The sequence below is a fragment of the Ranitomeya imitator genome, chromosome 8, assembly GCF_032444005.1.
Source record: "Ranitomeya imitator isolate aRanImi1 chromosome 8, aRanImi1.pri, whole genome shotgun sequence".
NCBI lineage: Eukaryota > Metazoa > Chordata > Amphibia > Anura > Dendrobatidae > Ranitomeya > Ranitomeya imitator.
The window spans coordinates 79,474,078-79,496,827 of record NC_091289.1 but is presented as its reverse complement, the minus strand read 5'-3'; the positions used below and the strand labels follow the sequence as shown (position 1 = coordinate 79,496,827).

Here is a 22,750-nt window from a genome sequence, read left to right as displayed (position 1 = left end):
CATTTCTCCTTGTGGAAAGGAACATGTCAAGCCTGAGATGCCAAGGTAAAGAGACTTTTAAGCTGCAATGCTCCTTTGGTAAATATGTAAATTGTCTCTTCAGAGACAAAGAGGATTAGAACTCTAATGCCACCTATAGGAAGTGGCTATCCTAAAACTCAATATCCACTTGCTAACAAGCCTTGTCATATGATTTAGGATAAAACCAAAATCTCAGTTTGCAGACACTCTGTTTCTGGGTACTGCCCCTCGCCAGTGCCAAACGTGAGATCTAGTTTGGCTGGGTGACAGGTGTCTGACTGGGATTCAAGGGGTAATGTTCCTCCATGTGGAGAGCAACACGTTAAGCCAAACATGCCAAGGTGAGGAGACTTTTAAGTCTCAATGCTCCTCTGGCAAAAAAGCAAATTTCCTCTTCAGAGAGGAAGAAGACTAGAACTTTTGTTCCACCTATAGGAAGTAGCAATCCTAAAAGTCAATATCGACTTTCTAATGAGCCTTGTCACATGACTTAGGATAGAAGTCAAAAACCAGATGTCACAGTTTGCAGTCACGAGGGTCACTACCCCAAAACACAGTGTCTGCAAATTGAGATTTTGTTTTTGGCCTTTATCCTAAGATATGTGGCAAAGCTCGCTAGAAATTCGATATTGACTTTAGGATTGCTACTTCCTAGAGGTGGCACTAGCGTTCTAGCCCTGCTGCGCTCTGAAGAGACAATTTGCAAATTCTACAAATTTGATTGGTTTGACTCTATTAACTCTTCTCTACCACAGACCTATATGTATTGTATTTTTTTAGTGTGGAGTTTTCATAACTGTTGTCAGGTTTTCTTCATAGCTATACAGTATCTTTTCTATTATCTAAATGAAGCCTACATATACTTACTTGCAAGTATTACATGCCATAAGCAGCTTACTAATGATTTATTTATCCTCTTCCAAACACAGGCTCGGCTTATAAATTGATTTGCTATTTTAGCAACTTGGCACAGTATCGACCTGGATTAGGGAAATTTACCACAGATAATATTGATCCATGTCTGTGTACACACCTAATCTACTCTTATGCTGGAATGTCCAACAATCACATCACGGCCTCCGAATGGAACGATGTCAACCAATATAATGCATTCAAAAGCCTAAAGAAGCAGTATGTACCCTAATTTCACTGCTTTTGTGTCATTTGCAGGAACAAACCACAACAGATTATTCATTATAACTCTGCATTAGGCCACGTTCACACATTCATTATTTGGTCAGTATTTTACATTTTACTAATTGTTTCATTCCTGATTTTGGCTTACAAATACTGATGTAAAACACTGACCAAATACTGAATGCAGGAACGTGGCCATATTGACAGTGACTCGTAACTTATACAATCTACAATGTAACATGAAGTAAATAAGTAATATCTTATATGTACTGAAATGTTTTACCTACATGTTGAAAAGTAATTTTAAGCAGATGTAATATTTTCACTGTCATAGAATCATAGAATGTTAGACTTGGAAGCGACCTCCAGGGTCATCATGTCCAACCCCCTGCTCAATGCAGGATTCACTAAACCATCGTATACAAATGTCTATCCAACCTCTGCTTGAAGACTTCCATTGCAGAAAAACTCACCTCCTCTCATGGCAGCCTGTTCCACTTATTGATCACCCTCACTGTCAAAAAGTTTTTTTTTTTATATTATCTAGTCTGTATCTTCTTCCTTTCAGTTTAATTCAATTGCTTCTTGTGTTTCTATGTGAAAATTAGAATAAGGATGACCCGTCTAGACTGGTAACATAGTAACATAGTTAGTAAGGCCGAAAAAAGACATTTGTCCATCCAGTTCAGTTCAGTTCATAATAAATCCCCAGATCTACGTCCTTCTACAGAACCTAATAATTGTATGATACAATATTGTTCTGCTCCAGGAAGACATTCAGGCCTCTCTTGAACCCCTCGACTGAGTTTGCCATCACCACCTCCTCAGGCAAGCAATTCCAGATTCTCACTGCCCTAACAGTAAAGAATCCTCTTCTATGTTGGTGGAAAAACCTTCTCTCCTCCAGACGCAAAGAATGCCCCCTTGAGCCGGTCACCTTCCTTGGTATAAACAGATCCTCAGCGAGATATTTGTATTGTCCCCTTATATACTTATACATGGTTATTAGATCGCCACTCAGTCATCTTTTTTCTAGACTAAATAATCCTAATTTCGCTAATCTATCTGTGTATTGTAGTTCTCCCATCCCCTTTATTAATTTTGTTGCCCTCCTTTGTACTCTCTCTAGTTCCATTTTGACATCCCTTCAGATATTTGTAGACAGTTACTAAGGCTCCTCTTGCCTTTGTTGCAAGCTAAACATTCCCAGATCCCTTAATCTGTCCTCGTAGGACATACTTTGCAGTTTGCTTACCATCCTGGTAGCTCTTCTCTGAACTTGCACCATTTTTTAATGTGTCATTTAGAATGTGGTGTCCAGAACTGGACACAGTATTCCAGATGAGGCCTGACCAAGGAGTAGAGGGAGATAATTACTTCACATTATCTAAACTCTATGCTTCTCTTAATACATCCTAAAACTGTGTTAGCCTTTTCTGCTGCTGCATCCCCCTGTTGACTCATGTGCAGTCTGTGATCTATTAGTATACCTAAGTCTTTTTCACTCGTGTTGTTACATGTTGCATTTCTCCCTCTTAAATACCATTATAATACTCACTGTCCATTGTTCAAGCTTATCTAGAGCCTTCTGAATCATTTCTCTGCCTTCTCTAGTGTTAGCTATCCCTCCTAGCTTTGTATTGTGTGCAAATTTGATTAATTTACCTTCATTTCCCTTAATTAGATAATTTATAAAAATGCTGAACAACACTTTTGCCAGGACAGATCCTTATTGTTCTTATTGTAGATCTGGGGGCAACAAACTGCATCTTGGGGGCCACATGCAGCCTGTGATGCTAAACTGTGCATTCCCCAACCATATGGACATAAAAATGCTTGATAGACAGGTAAACTATATGTGAGCAGCCACAGACAGGCTGGCAAGTGCTAATGGTGAAGACATCTCTGGATGCCTCATACATGAAAATGAGGTCTCTTAACCCCTTTGGCACTGCAAAATGTAATATATGAATTAGACAGATGGCAATCAATGTCTGTGACTCACTCCACTGCAGTTTATGGCAGTCCTGAAACATTAGGTAGTAAGCAAAAACACATGACCTATTGCAGAGAGCCATGTGCATGCATGACTTCTTCCTCTTCCTGTTTGCACAATTTTACAAGAATGTAGAGGAGAATTTTCTGCAAATCCACATAAGAAATGCTTAAAAAACTCTTTTGATAATCTTCCTATTTGTTTTTTTTTTGGGAAATGTTCAAAATAACGTAAAAAAAACTAGTATTGTGTGTGCTAATGGAACTATCCAATTAAATGCAGTCAGAAAGTTATTCACAGAGTAATTGATGCAGATTTCAATGTCGATTTAGGAGCAAAATGTATTTCTAAATCACTGTAAAAAAAGCTTTGTGTGCACATACCATGAGGCAACATTCTCACAATAAGTATTTAGTGAGTTTTTGATGTTTCATATTTTCTATTGTATTTCTGCAACTAGTAGATCAATTAGATTAAGTGCTTTGCTTACTTTTTCCTTAAATATTTGAGTGCATTTTTGAAGCTGTGGATTTTGGCTCTTTGTGTTTGATACTTCCTGGTATTTGACACAGATAAAACTTTCTTGAAATGGTTGTAATGGGCATGGTGACAGACAAGGCCATTGTGCAAACCTATGCCCAGCCTGGTGTGATGTTTTTACCTTGGCGATACGCATTTGCAGACTGCAAGCTACCGCTTAACTTGGCAGGCCAAGACGAGAGAGAATAGAAATTAATGAGGGAGACTAGAGTCCAAAAATAAACTTTTGTTACTGAACAACTTGTGAGGACGATGTAGGTTGAGGTGTCATTACGGCCCCTCACAGCTAGTCTTAACCACCAGTTGATTTGTGAGGAACTTACTGCCTGAGATGTATCGCTACAACTTCCCTCTATTATTCTCAAAGTTCATTCGATGAGGGTCACACACTCTTTATTGTGCCACTGCAGCTGTTGATCCCAGTAGGAAATATCGTGTCCTAGCCTGGCCATCTTCTCCGCTATGACCCTCAGATCTGGCTATTCTCTAGCCTAATTGTTTGCTTAAGACCTGCTTGCCTGATTAATAAAGAATCCTACTGCTACTTATTTCTTGTTTCCTAGCCCATGTCCTTGCTATCCAATGTCTGATCTCCCCTCTTTGCACACAAACACCCGCTTCAATGCAGGTCTGTTACATTAGGACTGTAGGTCCTTCTACTTCTGAATAGTCTTCCCTATCTCCCTAACAACTAGTACTAGTTCATTTTGACCACTTAACTACTCCTACTATGGACTGTCCCCAATAGTTAACACTGTCTGTGGCTAACCCTCTCTTGCAGAATGCAAACCTGATAAACCAACATTTACAAAATGGCAATGCACTATATAAATATAAGATCTTCAAGGGAGGGAGTGGGAAGCTTCTCTACTCTATAACATACTCATGTGCAGCTTGTATGTGTTTTATACCTGTGAATTTTCCCATCTAATGCAATTAAATGGGGAAAATCTGCACCTATAACTCAGTATACTTGAAAGATAAAATTGACATGCTGCAGATTTAAAACCCTTATCTGAGGTCAGTTTATGCTGTGTGTAAAAAGCACAGAGGGCATGAAATCTCTATAAATCCTATCCACTTAGCTGCAACTACGCATTCTGTGGAAGCAACACTTAAAAAACGTGCGTTGGGGACACTGGCTGCATCAATAGATATTGACCTTTTGCTACACCAAAATGTGCCTTATATTATTTGTGAACTGCCTAACAAGCTGCAGTTAGCTAGCTGTCAACAGAAACTTGTAAATATTGTAACCGTGGCTCATCCCATACATACCTCTATACATATATGTTCTTGGAGCACGGTGCAACACTTTTTGGTAAAATAACCAAGTGATGATCTGTGCTCTATGAAGTGTATAGGGCAGAGCAGTTTATGCATAGCCAGAGAAAAAATGCATATCAACATCCAGAAATGTTTCTTTACTTTTTATTCTAAAATTGACTGCACTGAAAAAGACAGAACACTAGTGTGAACAGCGCATTATGCCTAAACTAAATTGTCAAATATGTAATTTCCTCTTAAACAATGATTTGATCATACAAGTTTTGACTGAGTCATTCAACAAAAAAATAATACCCATCATGGAAATGAAAGCTGCTGAATGGCATATTAAGTTGTTGATTTTAATTTATTTTAACTTCCAATTTAATCCTCACATGTATTTTCTAAACATATTGGAAAATGTCATTTGCTAAATTGTGTATAATACGTGTGTTATGTTTCTTTGTAGAAATAGTGACTTGAAAACTTTAATATCTCTTGGAGGATGGAGTTTTGGAACAAGGCCGTAAGTAAAGAACTTATTTAGTGTTCCAGTTACCAAAAATTATGTCTTGACCACTGAATAAGCAATAATTATTAGACTGGAGTTTGTTCACTTTTGGCCACACCATGCTCTCACCTCGCTTCAAGACTACAGCCAGGGGTGCTACAAGAGAGTAGTTGGTGGAGCATGGGGGAAGTAAGTCCCCTATTTTGGTGTTTGAAGTGCTGGGGTTCCAGTACTGCAACCCACTCCAATTTAATATATCACATATCATAAGGATATGTGATATTTTTGGAAACCAGAAAACTCCTTTAAGCAGAAGTAAATCAGAATTCATATTTAGTACATGTGTAAAAAGATGCCCCTTTTTCCAACTGCAGTTTCACTACCATGGTGTCGACACCAAAGAACCGTCAAACCTTTGTTTCCTCGGTAATTGATTTTCTCAGAAAGTATGAATTTGATGGATTGGACATTGACTGGGAGTATCCTGGCTCCAGAGGAAGTCCACCAAGGGACAGGCATCTGTTCACCATTCTAGTTCAGGTAACAAAGTTCTCTCTGTGATTCAGTGAAGAGGTATTTGGAAAGCCTTTAACAAATACCTGTGTGAATTGGTGTGAGTTGCTGAATTGGGGTAGCTATATTCATAAGGGGATAACTTAGGGTGGGGGCTCATAATTAAGGGTTTATAAGGGGCGGCTGTTTGGGGCTCCAGTCCTTTTTGGAAGTGCATTTGGACAGCAAGGTGTATTGCTGTTAAGGGAACTAGAGAAAAAGAAATCTATAAATCTTCAGCATAGCGAGTGTGAGCGAGCTGAGTGTGACCTGAGTGTGAGTGTGGACGGCGGTAAGTGTGACTTGTGATTCAGTGACTTTGGATTCAGGGAGTTTCCAAGGGAGGAATTACTGAATTGCTGTCTGTTTTTTATTAATACTTTGTATTTATTTTTTTTTTTTTTTATTTAACGTTTCTGTCTGGTGCAATCCCCATTAGGAAATGTGCTCCACTCTTGTTAATGCCATCCAGTGCACCTCGTGCCACATATATGCAATCCTTGAGCAGCCGGTCGAGGGTGCATACTGCTGTGCGAGATGTGAGCACATTGTGCATTTGGAAACCCAGATTCTGAATCTAAATGTGCAGCTGGCAACACTGAGATGCATTGACAATATGGAGAGGAGTCTTCTGCTCACGGAGCAAATGCTCAATGGGATAGATGAGGGGGGGATGGTAGGATGGAGCCGCAGGACGATGAAGTAGCAAGCTGGGTGACAGTTAGGAAGCGGGGTAGAGGGAAGAGTGCCAGGGAGGCTTGTCCTCATCTGGAACACCCCAATAAGTTTGCTAAGTTGGCAGATGAGGGGGGTGCCAGTACAGGGGTAGCACTACTGCAGCCAGGCATGTCCTCTGAAAGCCGGAGGAGTGACTGCTCCAGTAAGGAGGGAAATAGGAGAGCAGGGCAGGCCAGACAGGTGCTGATAGTGGGCGACTCAATTATTAGGGGAACAGATAGGGCAATTTGTCACAAAGACAGGGATCGTCGAACGGTGTGCTGCCTACCTGGCGCTCGAGTCTGACACATTGCTGATTGGGTGGACAGATTACTGGGAGGGGCTGGTGAGGACCCAGCGGTCATGGTGCACATTGGCACTAATGACAAAGTTAGAGGTAGGTGGAAGGTCCTTAAAGATGATTTCAGGGAATTAGGCCGCAAGTTGAAAGCAAGGACCTCCAACGTGGTATTTTCCGAAATACTGCCTGTACCACGTGCCACGCCAGAGAGGCAACGGGAGGTTAGGGAGGTTAATAAGTGGCTCAAGAATTGGTGTAGGAAGGAGGGGTTTGGGTTCCTGCAGAACTGGGCCGACTTCTCAGTTGGCTACAGGCTCTACGCTAGGGACGGGCTGCATCTCAATGGGGAAGGTGCAGCTGTGCTGGGGGAGAAAATGGCTAGAAGGTTGGAGGAGTGTTTAAACTAGGAATTGGGGGGGAGGGTATTCATTTTATAGGAGGGGAAGATAGTGCAGATAGAGACCTGGGCACAAATAAGGAAGTTGGGGGTGGCGGTGGCATGGGGGGGTGGGGTTAGAACAGTTAATAATTTAAGAAATAGAGGTACAGAGAGGTACATCAAGTGCATGTATACTAATGCCAGAAGCCTCGCCAACAAAATGGACGAATTAGAACTAATGCTGTTGGAGCATAATTATGACATGGTGGGGATATCTGAGACATGGCTGGATGAGAGCCATGACTGGGCTGTTAACTTGCAGGGCTATAGCCTGTTCAGAAATGACCGTACAGATAAGCGAGGGGGTGGGGTGTGTCTATATGTAAAATCATCCTTAAAACCCATCCTGCGTGATAATATAGGTGAATTTAATGAAAATGTAGAATCCCTGTGGGTGGAGATAAGGGGAGGGGGAAAAAATAATAAATTACTGATAGGGGTTTGTTATAAATCTCCAAAAATAATGGAAGCAATGGAGAATATCCTCGTAAAGCAAATAGATGAAGCTGCGACTCAAGGAGAAGTCATTATTATGGAGGGCTTCAACTACCCTGAAATAGATTGGGGAACAGAAACCTGCAGTTCCAGCAAAGGTAATCGGTTTTTGACAACTATGAGAGACAATTACCTTTCACAACTGGTTCAGGACCCAACAAGAAGGGGGGCACTACCAGACCTAATATTAACCAACAGGCCAGACCGCATGTTAGGGCTAGCGGAACGCACCAAATAATAAGACAGATAGAGTATGGTGCGTTCGCAGCCCGGGGTCCACCGTGCAGAGATGGAACCTGCTGCCAAGTAATGACGGACTATATGGAGGTACAAAGTGAATACACACATGGGCTAACCTCACCCTGTGTGAAGGAAGCGAACCCTGTTACGTCACAGGGCCGTGGTACCGCACCAAGAGCGCAAGCAACGAGTCTCAGAACTCAATCCCAAGACACAGGATTTGAGTACATAGACCTCATGCGCTCGACACCGCTACTGAGGTGTCAGAGTGACAGCAATAGAAGCACGAGAGTGCATGCAGTGCCGCACTGGCGAACGCCACTAACCACCCAGGCTTGGGTCAGGAAAGCGCTGTGAAAGCACAAGGCGCCGAACTGGCGGTCACAGCAATAAGATGCTGTATTGTGTGTTTACGTGCTGATGGCTAAGTCGGGCGCTAGATAGCAAACATACACCTTCCGCGAACAGTCATCCAATAGGGAGGGTTATTTAAAGGGCGACTTTCACTCACAACACACACACATTTACAAATGTACACTAGCGCATGGCCGTGCGGTCATGCGCAGCTTATATAGTTGCAGCACGTTCAGGACCTTCCAATAAAGGACCAATGGGAAACTGCTACCAAAGTTTTGCCCTTTCAGGACCTTCCTGGAGGACCAATGGGATGTGCTGCAGTACCTGAGCATGTGACCCTCGATCTCCAATGGGAGATCTTGCCCTGGGCATGCTCAGAAAGAGAAAAGCAGGACTTAGCCCCAAAAGCATCTGCTCGCCGCTGCCCAACACTGACTTCAATGGCAGAAGCAGGAAAAGCAGCAGTAACTCTTTGTACAGAGTGAGACTGAGCAAGACGCTGGGACCGACGTCTCTGCTGAGCAGACTCCACTGCGGCTGGATAAGAATAGGAGACCGCAGCGGAGATGGCTTGAGATTCCCCTTGTGCAGAAGCGGGAACTCGACACCTAACATTTCCCCCCCTCCTAGGACCCCTGTTGTGAATTCTGTGGCAGAGCTCCCTCCTGTGGTCACAAGTGGTACTTCGGCTGGTTCTCTCTGTGAGCTTCCGTTGGTGGAGGAAAGTGGTACTGCGGCTTCTGAGTTTCCTTCCTCAGGTTATGTGGTGAAGTCGTTAGGTGCTGCTCTATTTAACTCCACCTAGTGCTTTTATCCTGGCTCCAGTCAATGTTCTAGTATTGGACCTGTTTCCTCCTGGATCGTTCCTGTGGCCTGCTGCTCTGCATAGCTAAGTTCCTCTTTGCCATTTGTTTGCTGTTTTTTTCTGTCCAGCTTGTCAATTTGTTTTTTTCTGCTTGCTGGAAGCTCTGGGACGCAGAGGTTGTACCTCCGTGCCGTTAGTTCGGTACGGAGGGTCTTTTTGCCCCCTTTGCGTGGTTTTTGTAGGGTTTTGTGTTGACCGCAAAGTTACCTTTCCTATCCTCGCTCTGTTCAGAAAGTTGGGCCTCACTTTGCTAAATCTATTTCATCTCTACGTTTGTCTTTTCATCTTAACTCACAGTCATTATATGTGGGGGCTGCCTTTTCCTTTGGGGTATTTCTCTGAGGCAAGGAAGGCTTATTTTCTATCTTCAGGCTAGCTAGTTTCTCAGGCCGTGCCGAGTTGCATAGGGAGCGTTAGGCGCAATCCACGGCTGCCTTTAGTGTGGTTGGAGAGGATTAGGGATTGCGGTCAACAGAGTTCCCACGTCTCAGAGCTCGTTCTTGTTTTTTGGGTTATTGCCAGGTCACTGTATGTGCACTGACCTCTATGTCCATTGTGGTACTGAATTACCTTTCATAACAGTACTGGAGTCCCGACGTACTAATGATTCCCAATAGAGGGAAAAAAGAAGTTCTGAGACAATTTTTTTTTCTTTGCACTGTGTTTTGCCTTTTTTTTCCCCTAGACATTTGGGTGGTTCAGGACACAGGTGTAGCAATGGACATTAAAGGTCTGTCTTCATGTGTGGATCAGCTCACGGCAAGAGTACAAAGTATTCAAGACTTTGTGGTTCAGAATTCTATGTTAGAACCGAGAATTCCTATTCCTGATTTGTTTTTTGGAGATAGAACTACATTTCTGAGTTTCAAAAATAATTGTAAACTATTTCTGGCTTTGAAACCTCGCTCCTCTGGTGACCCAGTTCAGCAAGTTAGGATCGTTATTTCTTTTTTGCGTGGCGATCCTCAGTACTGGACCCAGCTGACCATGTGCATGGCTCCTGCACATCAGGAGGTTATTCGCTTTCTGGTGTTGCATAATCTGCATGATGTGGTCGTGTTGGGGTTGCCATGGCTACAAGTCCAGTATTAGATTGGAAATCCATGTCTGTGTCCAGCTAGGGTTGTCAGGGGGTACATGGTGATGTCCCATTTCTGACTATTTCGTCATCCACCCCTTCTGAGGTTCCTGAGTTCTTGTCTGATTACCGGGATTTATTTGATGAGCCCAAGTCCGATACCCTACCTCCGCATAGGGATTGTGATTGTGCTATCGATTTGATTCCTGGTAGTAAATTCCCAAAAGGTCGACTGTTTAATTTATCTGTGCCTGAGCACGCCGCTATGCGGAGTTATGTGAAGGAGTCTTTGGAGAAGGGGCATATTCGCCCGTCATCGTCGCCATTAGGAGCAGAGTTCTTTTTTGTAGCCAAGAAGGATGGTTCACTGAGACCTTGTATAGATTACCGCCTTCTAAATAAGATCACGGTTAAATTTCAGTACCCCTTGCCATTGTTATCTGATTTGTTTGCTCGGATTAAGGGGGCTATTTGGTTCACCAAGATAGATCTTCGTGGTGCGTATAATCTTGTGCATATTAAGCGAGGCGATGAGTGGAAAACTGCATTTAATACGCCCGAGGGCCATTTTGAGTATCTAGTAATGCCATTCGGACTTGCCAATGCTCCATCAGTGTTTCAGTCCTTTATGCATGACATCTTCCGAGAGTACCTGGATAAATTCCTGATTGTGTACTTAGATGACATTTTGATCTTCTCGGATGATTGGGAGTCTCATGTGAAGCAGGTCAGAACGGTGTTTCAGGTCCTGCATGCTAATTCTTTGTTTGTGAAGGGATCAAAGTGTCTCTTTGGTGTTCAGAAGGTTTCATTTTTGGGGTTCATCTTTTCCCCTTCTACTATCGAGATGGACCCTGTTAAGGTCCAAGCCATCCATAATTGGACTCAGCCGACATCTCTGAAAAGTCTGCAAAAGTTCCTGGGCTTTGCTAATTTTTATCGTCGCTTCATCTGCAATTTTTCTAGTATTGCTAAACCATTGACCGATTTGACCAAGAAAGGTGCTGATTTGGTCAATTGGTCTTCTGCTGCGGTGGAAGCTTTTCAAGAGTTGAAGCGTCGTTTTTCTTCTGCCCCTGTGTTGTGTCAACCAGATGTTTCGCTTCCGTTCCAGGTCGAGGTTGATGCTTCTGAGATTGGAGCAGGGGCTGTTTTGTCGCAGAGAAGTTCTGATTGCTCGGTGATGAAACCATGCGCCTCCTTTTCCAGGAAGTTTTCGCCTGCTGAGCGAAATTATGATGTGGGCAATCGAGAGTTGCTGGCCATGAAGTGGGCATTCGAGGAGTGGCGTCATTGGCTTGAAGGAGCTAAGCATCGTGTGGTGGTCTTGACTGATCATAAGAACTTGACTTATCTCGAGTCCGCCAAGCGGTTGAATCCTAGACAAGCTCGTTGGTCGTTGTTTTTTGCCCGTTTTGACTTTGTGATTTCATACCTTCCGGGCTCTAAAAATGTGAAGGCGAATGCTCTGTCTAGGAGTTTTGTGCCCGACTCTCCGGGTGTATCTGAGCCGGCGGGTATCCTCAAAGAGGGAGTAATTGTGTCTGCCATCTCCCCTGATTTGCGGCGGGTGCTGCAAAAATTTCAGGCTAATAAACCTGATCGTTGCCCAGCGGAGAAACTGTTTGTCCCTGATAGGTGGACGAATAAAGTTATCTCTGAGGTTCATTGTTCGGTGTTGGCTGGTCATCCTGGAATCTTTGGTACCAGAGAGTTAGTGGCTAGATCCTTTTGGTGGCCATCTCTGTCGCGGGATGTGCGTACTTTTGTGCAGTCCTGTGGGATTTGTGCTCGGGCTAAGCCCTGCTGTTCTCGTGCCAGTGGGTTGCTTTTGCCCTTGCCGGTCCCGAAGAGGCCTTGGACACATATCTCTATGGATTTTATTTCAGATCTTCCCGTCTCTCAAAAGATGTCAGTCATTTGGGTGGTCTGTGATCGCTTCTCTAAGATGGTCCATTTGGTACCCTTGTCTAAATTGCCTTCCTCCTCTGATTTGGTGCCATTGTTTTTCCAGCATGTGGTTCGTTTACATGGCATTCCAGAGAATATCGTTTCTGACAGAGGTTCCCAGTTTGTTTCGAGGTTTTGGCGAGCCTTTTGTGGTAGGATGGGCATTGACTTGTCTTTTTCCTCGGCTTTCCATCCTCAGACTAATGGCCAGACCGAACGAACCAATCAGACCTTGGAAACATATCTGAGATGCTTTGTTTCTGCTGATCAGGATGACTGGGTGTCCTTTTTGCCTTTGGCTGAGTTCGCCCTTAATAATCGGGCCAGCTCGGCTACCTTGGTTTCACCGTTTTTCTGCAACTGTGGGTTCCATCCTCGTTTCTCTTCAGGGCAGGTTGAGTCTTCAGACTGTCCTGGTGTGGATACTGTGGTGGACAGGTTGCAGCAGATTTGGACTCATGTAGTGGACAATTTGACTTTGTCCCAGGAGAAGGCTCAACGTTTCGCTAATCGCAGACGCTGTGTGGGTCCCCGACTTCGGGTTGGGGATTTGGTTTGGTTATCTTCTCATCATATTCCTATGAAGGTTTCCTCTCCTAAGTTTAAGCCTCGTTTTATTGGTCCATATAGGATTTCTGAGGTTCTTAATCCTGTGTCTTTTCGTCTGACCCTTCCAGATTCTTTTTCCATACATAACGTATTCCATAGGTCATTGTTGCGGAGATATGTGGCACCTATGGTTCCATCTGTTGATCCTCCTGCCCCGGTTTTGGTGGAGGGGGAGTTGGAGTATATTGTGGAGAAGATTTTGGATTCTCGTGTTTCAAGGCGGAAACTCCAGTATCTGATTAAGTGGAAGAGTTATGCTCAGGAAGATAATTCCTGGGTCTTTGCCTCTGATGTCCATGCTCCCGATCTTGTTCGTGCCTTTCATATGGCTCATCCTGGTCGTCCTGGGAGCTCTGGTGAGGGTTCGGTGACCCCTCCTCAAGGGGGGGGTACTGTTGTGAATTCTGTGGCAGAGCTCCCTCTTGTGGTCACAAGTGGTACTTCGGCTGGTTCTCTCTGTGAGCTTCCGTTGGTGGAGGAAAGTGGTACTGCGGCTTCTGAGTTTCCTTCCTCAGGTTATGTGGTGAAGTCGTTAGGTGCTGCTCTATTTAACTCCACCTAGTGCTTTTATCCTGGCCTCCAGTCAATGTTCTAGTATTGGACCTGTTTCCTCCTGGATCGTTCCTGTGGCCTGCTGCTCTGCATAGCTAAGTTCCTCTTTGCTATTTGTTTGCTGTTTTTTTCTGTCCAGCTTGTCAATTTGTTTTTTTCTGCTTGCTGGAAGCTCTGGGACGCAGAGGTTGTACCTCCGTGCCGTTAGTTCGGTACGGAGGGTCTTTTTGCCCCCTTTGCGTGGTTTTTGTAGGGTTTTGTGTTGACCGCAAAGTTACCTTTCCTATCCTCGCTCTGTTCAGAAAGTTGGGCCTCACTTTGCTAAATCTATTTCATCTCCACGTTTGTCTTTTCATCTTAACTCACAGTCATTATATGTGGGGGCTGCCTTTTCCTTTGGGGTATTTCTCTGAGGCAAGGTAGGCTTATTTTCTATCTTCAGGCTAGCTAGTTTCTCAGGCCGTGCCGAGTTGCATAGGGAGCGTTAGGCGCAATCCACGGCTGCCTTTAGTGTGGTTGGAGAGGATTAGAGATTGCGGTCAACAGAGTTCCCACGTCTCAGAGCTCGTTCTTGTTTTTTGGGTTATTGCCAGGTCACTGTATGTGCGCTGACCTCTATGTCCATTGTGGTACTGAATTACCTTTCATAACAGACCCCCCCCCTCCTTGGGCCTCGCTACGCTCGAAGGCAGCAATGAGCTGTGGGGCCCGAATGTTTTCAGCAGGCTCCCAGGACCTGTCCTCTGGGCCATAACCCTTCCAATCCACCAGATAGAACTTTTGCCACGTACCACCTTGCACCCCAAAATAGCGTTCACCTCGTAATCGTCCATAGATGAACCCGATGTCCCGGCAGATGACTCGGAAAACCGGGACATGTATACGGGTTTCAAGAGGGACACATGAAAGGTGTCGGTGATACCCAAGCGTGGAGGAAGGGCCAGACGGTAGACCACAGGGTTAACCTGTTCAAGGACCTTGAAGGGACCCAAGTAGCGAGGTGCAAACTTAGTGGACTCAACACGCAGCCTGATGTTACGGGCGGAGAGCCACACTAAGTCGCCAGGAGCAAAGGTCGGAGCGGGACGCCGATGAGCATCGGCGGAGGACCTCATTCTCTCCTTGGAGGCCTGAATGGCATCCTGAGTGCGGTCCCAAATGTCCCGTGCCTCCACAGCCCAGTCTGCCACCCTGGAGTCAGCAGAAGACACAGGCATGGGCACAGGGACACGCGGATGCTGGCCGTAATTTAGGAGGAATGGAGTCTGACCGGTGGAGTCGGCTACGGCATTGTTAAGCGCAAACTCTGCCCACGGTAGCAAGGATGCCCAGTCATCCTGCCTGGCAGAAACAAAATGTCGTAAATATGTGACCAAGGTCTGGTTGGCCCTCTCTACCAACCTATTCGTCTCGGGATGATATGCCGAAGAGAGATTCAACTCAATACTGAGTAGACAACAAAGCTCTCTCCAAAATCGAGACGCAAACTGGGGACCCCGGTCACTAACAATTTTGTCTGGCATACCGTGTAGGCGAAAGATATGTTTGATGAACAAGACAGCCAACGCCCGTGCAGAAGGTAGCCGTGGAAGAGGCACCAAGTGCACCATTTTGGAAATATGGTCGGTGATCACCCAGATAATGGTGCAGTTACGAGACTTGAGTAAGCCCACCACAAAGTCCATCCCGACCATCTCCCAGGGCCTGTCCTCCACCGGCAGAGGGTAAAGCAAACCAGCTGGCCGTTGCCGAGGGGACTTGTTCTTGGCGCAAGAGACACACGCCCGAACATATTCTGCAACATCACGAGCCATATGCGGCCACCAGTATGTCCTAGCCAGTAACTCAGATGTCCTTTTGGAACCAAAATGTCCACCCACCCTGGACGAGTGTGCCCAAGAGAGAACCTCCGGTCGCAAACTGGATGGTACAAAAGTCTTGCCCGGAGGCACAGACTCTAGCGAAACCGGGGCCACAGTTCTCAAGCTCTCGGTGGGGACAATAAGCCGAGGCTCCTCCTCCTCCTCCGCAGATGACACAACGGAGCGAGAGAGAGCATCGGCCCGAATGTTCTTCTCCCCAGAAAGAAGATGGAGGGTGAAATGAAACCGGGAGAAGAATAAGGACCATCTGGCCTGGCGAGAATTCAACCGCTGGGCTGTCTGCAGGTACACCAAATTTTTATGGTCTGTGAAGACTTGGAAGGGAAAACGTGCTCCCTCCAAGAGATGTCTCCACTCCGAGAAAGCCAACTTCATGGCTAGCAACTCCCTGTCCCCGATGGAATAATTCCTCTCTGCTGGTGAGAAGGTCTTAGAAAAGAAGAAGCAAGGATGCTTCCGACCTTGAGCATCCTTTTGGAAGAGGACTGCTCCAGCACCAACAGAAGAGGCATCCACCTCCATGATAAATGGCTTATCAACATCGGGGCGATGTAGAATGGGAGCGCTAGCGAAGTGTGACTTTATGGAGTTAAAGGCCTTGGAGACCTCCTCAGACCACAATTTGGGATTTGCCCCCTTCTTGGTGAGGGCAACCAAGGGAGCTATCAAAGTTGAGAAGTGCGGAATGAACTGGCGATAATAATTAATGAACCCCATAAAGCGCTGCACCGCTTTAAGAGAATGGGGTTCCTGCCAGTCTATCACAGCCTGTAGTTTGGCAGGATCCATAGCCAATCCCTGGGCAGAGATGATGTAGCCTAGGAAAGGTAAGGACTCCTGCTCGAACATACACTTCTCCAACTTGCCATAGAGGGAGTTTGCCCGTAGGAGATCGAAGACTTTGCAAACATCTCTCCAGTGGGAGTCAATATCTGGAGAGTAGATGAGAATATCATCCAGATAGACTACGACCGAGGTGGAAAGCATATCCCGGAAGATGTCGTTCACAAAGTCTTGGAAAACGGCTGGGGCATTACAGAGCCCGAAGGGCATCACCAGATATTCATAGTGCCCATCCCTGGTGTTAAAAGCCGTCTTCCATTCGTCCCCCTCACGGATGCGAATCAGGTTGTAAGCACCCCGCAGATCTAATTTAGTAAATACCCTTGCTCCCCGAAGCCTATCGAAGAGCTCAGATATCAAGGGCAAAGGATACTTATTCTTAACGGTGATGGCGTTAAGACCCCTGTAGTCTATGCATGGACGCAATTCCCCATTCTTCTTCTGCACGAAGAAGAACCCTGCCCCAGCAGGTGACACTGACTTCCTAATGAATCCTCTTGCCAGATTTTCCTGGATGTACTGTGACATTGCCTCCGTCTCCGGGAGAGATAACGGATAGACTCGACCCCGGGGAGGCTCAGCACCAGGCAAGAGATCAATAGGACAGTCATAGGGGCGATGGGGCGGAAGGATCTCCGCCGCCTTTTTGGAGAACACGTCTGCATAAGACCAATACTGCTTGGGGAGAGAGGATAGATCTGCGGGTACCTCTGTAGTAGCAACCTGAATGCACTCCCTCTGACACCTACCCCCACAAGATTCGCCCCATCCCAGAATTCTGCCTGAGGACCACTCGATATGAGGAGAGTGGTACCGTAGCCAAGGTATTCCCAACAGGACCTCATCAATTCCCTCAGGAATGACGAGCAGAGATATAATCTCCTGATGAGATGGCGACATGGACAGAGTAAAAGGGATGGTCTGGTGTGTTATCTGTGAGGGCAGTGTCGACCCATTCACCACTCGTACCATTACTGGTTGAGCTAGCATAACCAGGGGTATTGCGTGACGTTGGGCGAAGGCAGAAGACATAAAATTACCCTCCGCCCCAGAATCCACGCAGAGCTCTACCAAGTGGGAAAATGAGCCTATAATAATTGTCCCCTTAAAGGACAATTTAGAGGCAAACGTCACCGTGTCTAGTGTACCTCCACCTACTACCACTAGACGCTGACGTTTCCTCGACCGCTGAGGACATCTGGTGGCTAGATGTCCTGACTGCTGGCAAACATGACAGACCTTGAGTGCACAAGCACAAGCGGTCCAGGACTTAGATCCCGCTTTTGACACTTCCATGGCCTCATGTGACTCAGGAACCAGGACCGGAGATTCCAGCGGTTTGGCGAAGGTAGGAGCCATCCGAAACCTCTGCCTACACTGGGCTCGCTCTAACCTCCGCTCGTTAAAACGGAGGTCAATTCGAGTGGAGACAGTTATTAACTCCTCCAGTGTGGCAGGAATCTCCCTAGTGGCCAGAGCGTCCTTAACGTGATCAGCCAGGCCCCTCCAAAATATGGGGATAAGGGCTTTATCCGACCAGTCCAGCTCAGAAGCTAAACTGCGGAATTGGATGGCAAAATGACTGACCAAGGACTCACCCTGAGTTAATGCCAGCAGTTGGAGCGCAGTATCATGGGTGACTTGGGGTCCTAAAAAGACCTGTTTTAGAGTGCTCAGGAACAGCGGAGCACTCTGCACCACATGATCGCCACAGCGGCGTAGCCCATTCCAACGCCCTGTCCGACAAGAGAGACACTATAAATCCCACCTTATCCCGCTCTGTGGGAAAACGTGCAGCCAGGAGCTCGAGGTGAATAGAGCACTGACTCACGAATCCCCTACAAAATTTGCTATCACCAGAAAATTTTTCTGGCAGCGGGAGGCGAGATAATGTCGGAACAGGGGTGGCAATGGACAAGGTTGCTGCAGCCACGCTAGCAGCCTGTACAGCAACTGCGGTAACATCCACAGCTGAGGTTGAGCTCTCGAGAGCCTCCAACCTACCCTCCAGCTGCTGGATATACCGCAAGGATTGCTGTTTGTCCGTCATTACTAGCCAGACCCTGGCGCTAGTGTAATGTTAGGGCTAGCGGAACGCGCCAAATAATAAGACAGAGAGAGTATGGTGCGTTCGCAGCCCGGGATCCATCGTGCAGAGATGGAACCTGCTGCCAAGTAATGACGGACTATATGGAGGTATAAAGTGAATACACACATGGGCTAACCTCACCCTGTGTGAAGGAAGCGAACCCTGTTACGTCACAGGGCCGTGGTACCGCACCAAGAGCGCAAGCAACGAGTCTCAGAACTCAATCCCAAGACACAGGATTTGAGTACATAGACCTCATGCGCTCGACACCGCTACTGAGGTGTCAGAGTGACAGCAATAGAAGCACGAGAGTGCATGCAGTGCCGCACTGGCGAATGCCACTAACCACCCAGGCTTGGGTCGCTAAAGCGCTGTGAAACCACAAGGCGCCGAACTGGCGGTCACAGCAATAAGACGCTGTATTGTGTGTTTACGTGCTGATGGCTAAGTCGGGAGCTAGATAGCAAACATACACCTTCCGCGAACAGTCATCCAATAGGGAGGGTTATTTAAAGAGCGACTTTCACTCACAACACACACACATTTACAAATGTACACTAGCGCATGGCCGTGCGGTCATGCGCAGCTTATATAGTTGCAGCAAGTTCAGGACCTTCCAATAAAGGACCAATGGGAAGCTGCTACCAAAGTTTTGCCCTTTCAGGACCTTCCTGGAGGACCAATGGGATGTGCTGCAGTACCTGAGCATGTGACCCTCGATCTCCATTGGGAGATCTTGCCCTGGGCATGCTCAGAAAGAGAAAAGCAGGACTTAGCCCCAAAAGCATCTGCTCGCCGCTGCCCAACACTGACTTCAATGGCAGAAGCAGGAAAAGCAGCAGTAACTCTTTGTACAGAGTGAGACTGAGCAAGACGCTGGGACCGACGTCTCTGCTGAGCAGACTCCACTGCGGCTGGATAAGAATGGGAGACCGCAGCGGAGATGCCTCGAAATTCCCCTTGTGCAGAAGCGGGAACTCGACACCTAACACCGCATATCAAATATAAGGGTTGGGGGTTACTTGGGAAATAGTGATCACAAAATAATAAGTTTTCACGCATCCTTTAAAAAGATGTGTAATAGAGGGGTTACAAGGACACTAAACTTCGGGAGGGCAAATTTCCAATGGATGAGAGATGATCTTGGTGCAATTAACTGGGACGATATCCTGAGACACAAAAATACACAAAGAAAATGGGAGACATTTATTAGCATCCTGGATAAGGACCTGTGCACAGTAAATACCGCATGGGAATAAACGTACTAGAAATAGGAGGAAACCAATATGGCTAAATAGAGCTGTAAGGGGCACAATAAGTGACAAAAAGAATGCATTTAGAGAATTAAAGAAATTTAGAAAAATTAAATAAATTCTGTAAAAAGCAAATCAAGGCAGCAAAGATTGAAACAGAGAGACTCATTGCCAGAGAGAGTAAAAATAATCCTAAAATATTCTTTAACTACATGAAAAGTAAGAAACTAAAAAATGATAGTGTTGGCCCCCTTAAAAATAGTCTGGGTGAAATGGTGGATGAGGATTAGGAAAAGCCAATATGCTAAATTACTTTTTTTCATCAGTATTTACACAAGAAAATCCCTTGGCATACAAAATGATCAGTGATAAAAATTCCTAACTAAATGTCACCTGCTTAACCCAGCAGGAAGTGCGGTGGTGTCTAAAAATCACTAAAATTGACAAATCTCCGGGCCCGGATGGGATACACCCTCGAGTACTGCAGGAATTAAGTACAGTCATTGATAGACCATTATTTTTAATCTTTAAAGACTCCATAATAACAGGGTCTGTACCACAGGACTGGCGTATAGCAAATGTGGTGCCAATATTCAAAAAGGGGACAAAAACTGAACTCGGAAATTATAGGCCAGTAAGCTTAACCTCTACTGTAGGTAAAATCCTGGAGGGCATTCTATAGGATGCTATACTGGAGTATCTGAAGAGGAATAACCTCATGACCCAGTATCAGCACGGGTTTACTAGGGACCGTTCATGTCAGACTAATTTGATCAGCTTCTATGAAGAGGTAAGTTCCGGACTGGACCAAGGGAACCCAGTGGATGTAGTGTATATGGACTTTTCAAAAGCTTTTGATACGGTGCCACACAAAAGGTTGAAACATAAAATGAGAATAATGGGGATAGGGGAAAATATGTGTAAGTGGGTTGAGAGCTGGCTCAGGGATAGGAAACAAAGGGTGGTTATTAATGGAGCACACTCGGACTGGGTAGCGGTTAGCAATGGGATACCACAGGGGTCAGTATTGGGCCCTCTTCTTTTTAACATATTTATTAATGACCTTGTAGGGGGCATTCAGAGTAGTATTTCAATATTTGCAGATGACACTAAACTCTGCAGGGTAATCAATACAGAGGAAGACAATTTTATATTACAGGATGATTTATGTAAACTAGAAGCTTGGGCTGATAAATGGCAAATGAGCTTTAATGGGGATAAATGTAAGGTCATGCACTTGGGTAGAAGTAATAAGATGTATTACTGTGCGCTTAATTCTAAAACTCTGGGCAAAACCGTCAATCGAAAAGACCTGGGTGTATGGGTGGATGACAAACTCATATTCAGTGGCCAGTGTCAGGCAGCTGCTACAAAGGCAAATAAAATAATGGGATGCATTAAAAGAGGCATAGATGCTCATGAGGAGAACATAATTTTACCTCTATACAAGTCACTAGTTCGACCACACTTAGAATACTGTGCACAGTTCTGGTCTCCAGTGTATAAGAAAGACATAGCTGAACTGGAGCGGGTGCAGAGAAGAGCGACCAAGGTTATTAGAGGACTGAGGGGTCTGCAATACCAAGATAGGTTATTACTAGGGTTGAGCGAAACGGGTCGAACATTTTCAAAAGTCGCCAACTTTTGACAAAGTCGGGTTTCATGAAACCCGATCCGACCCCTGTGCGGGGTCGGCCATGCGGTACGCGACTTTCGCGCCAAAGTCGCGTTTCAATGACGCGAAAAGCGCCATTTCTCAGCCAATGAAGGTAAACGCAGAGTGTGGGCAGCGTGATGACATAGGTCCTGGTCCCCACCATCTTAGAGAAGGGCATTGCAGTGATTGGCTTGCTGTCCGCGGCGTCACAGGGGCTATAAAGAGGCGTTCCCGCCGACCGCCATATTACTGCTGCTGATCTGAGCTTAGGGAGAGGTTGCTGCCGCTTCGTCAGAAGCAGGGATAGCGTTAGGCAGGGTCCATTAACCACCAAACCGCTTGTGCTGTAGCGATTTCCACAGCCCAACACCACCTTCGGTGTGCAGGGACAGTGGAAGCTACATTTTTTTTTTTCCTCAGCGCTGTAGCTCATTGGGCTGCCCTAGAAGGCTCCCTGATAGCTGCATTGCTGTGTGTACGCCGCTGTGCAAACCAACTGCTTTTTTCAAAGCACAAATCCTCTTGTTCCTTCCTTTCTGCACAGCTATCTTGTTTGTTTGTCCACACTTTTTATTTAATTTGTGCATCAGTCCACTCCTTATTGCTGCCTGCCATACCTGGCTGAGATTACTGCAGGGAGATAGTAATTGAAGGACAGTTCCTTTTTTTTTTTTTTTTTGTGGGAGATTAAGATTGGCATTTCTGCAAGAGTGCCATCCCTGTCTGTGTCATCTCTCACTCAGTGGGCCATAGAAAGCCTATTCATTGTTTTGCTTGATTTGGGTTCTAAAATCTACCTGAAAAAATCACTACATCAATCAGTGGGAGAAAAATATTGGCCTCAGGGCTTGTGTGCCACTCCTTACTCCTGTGTGTGCCATCTCTCACTCAGTGGGCCATAGAAAGCCTATTTATTGTTTTGCTTGATTTGGGTTCCAAAATCTACCTGAAAAAATCACAACATCAATCAGTGGGAGAAAAATATTGGCCTCAGGGCTTGTGTGCCACTCCTGACTCCTGTGAGTGCCATCTCTCACTCAGTGGGCCATAGAAAGCCTATTCATTTTTTTGCTTGATTTGGGTTCTAAATTCTACCTGAAAAAATCAATAAATCAATCAGTGGGAGATTAATATTGGCCTTTGGGCTTGTGTGCCAGTCCTAAGCGTGCCATCTCTCTCTCTCAGATAGTGGGCCATAGAAAGCCAATTTATTATTTTTTTTATTGGGTTTATAAATTTTCCCTGGAAAAAAAAAAAAAAAAGTGGGAGATTAATATTGGCCTCTGGGCTTGTGTGCCAGTCCTGAGCGTGCCATCTCTCTCACAAATAGTGGGCCATAGAAAGCCTATTTATTTTTTTGGTTGATTTGGGTTCTAAATTCTACCTGAAAAAATCAATA

The 22,750-nt window shown here is 45.5% G+C and overlaps 1 protein-coding gene across 1 annotated transcript in view; it reads left to right on the top strand.

Annotated features, from left to right (window-relative positions):
• The window catches only part of LOC138647834 (uncharacterized), a 140,995-nt gene that overhangs the window by 47,034 nt on the left and 71,211 nt on the right, over positions 1–22,750 (top strand). The window contains exons 3-5 of the mRNA XM_069737116.1: positions 951–1,152; positions 5,430–5,486; positions 5,846–6,011. Of these exons, the coding sequence (XP_069593217.1) occupies positions 951–1,152; positions 5,430–5,486; positions 5,846–6,011 (425 nt within the window). The remainder of the gene's footprint in view (positions 1–950; positions 1,153–5,429; positions 5,487–5,845; positions 6,012–22,750) is intronic.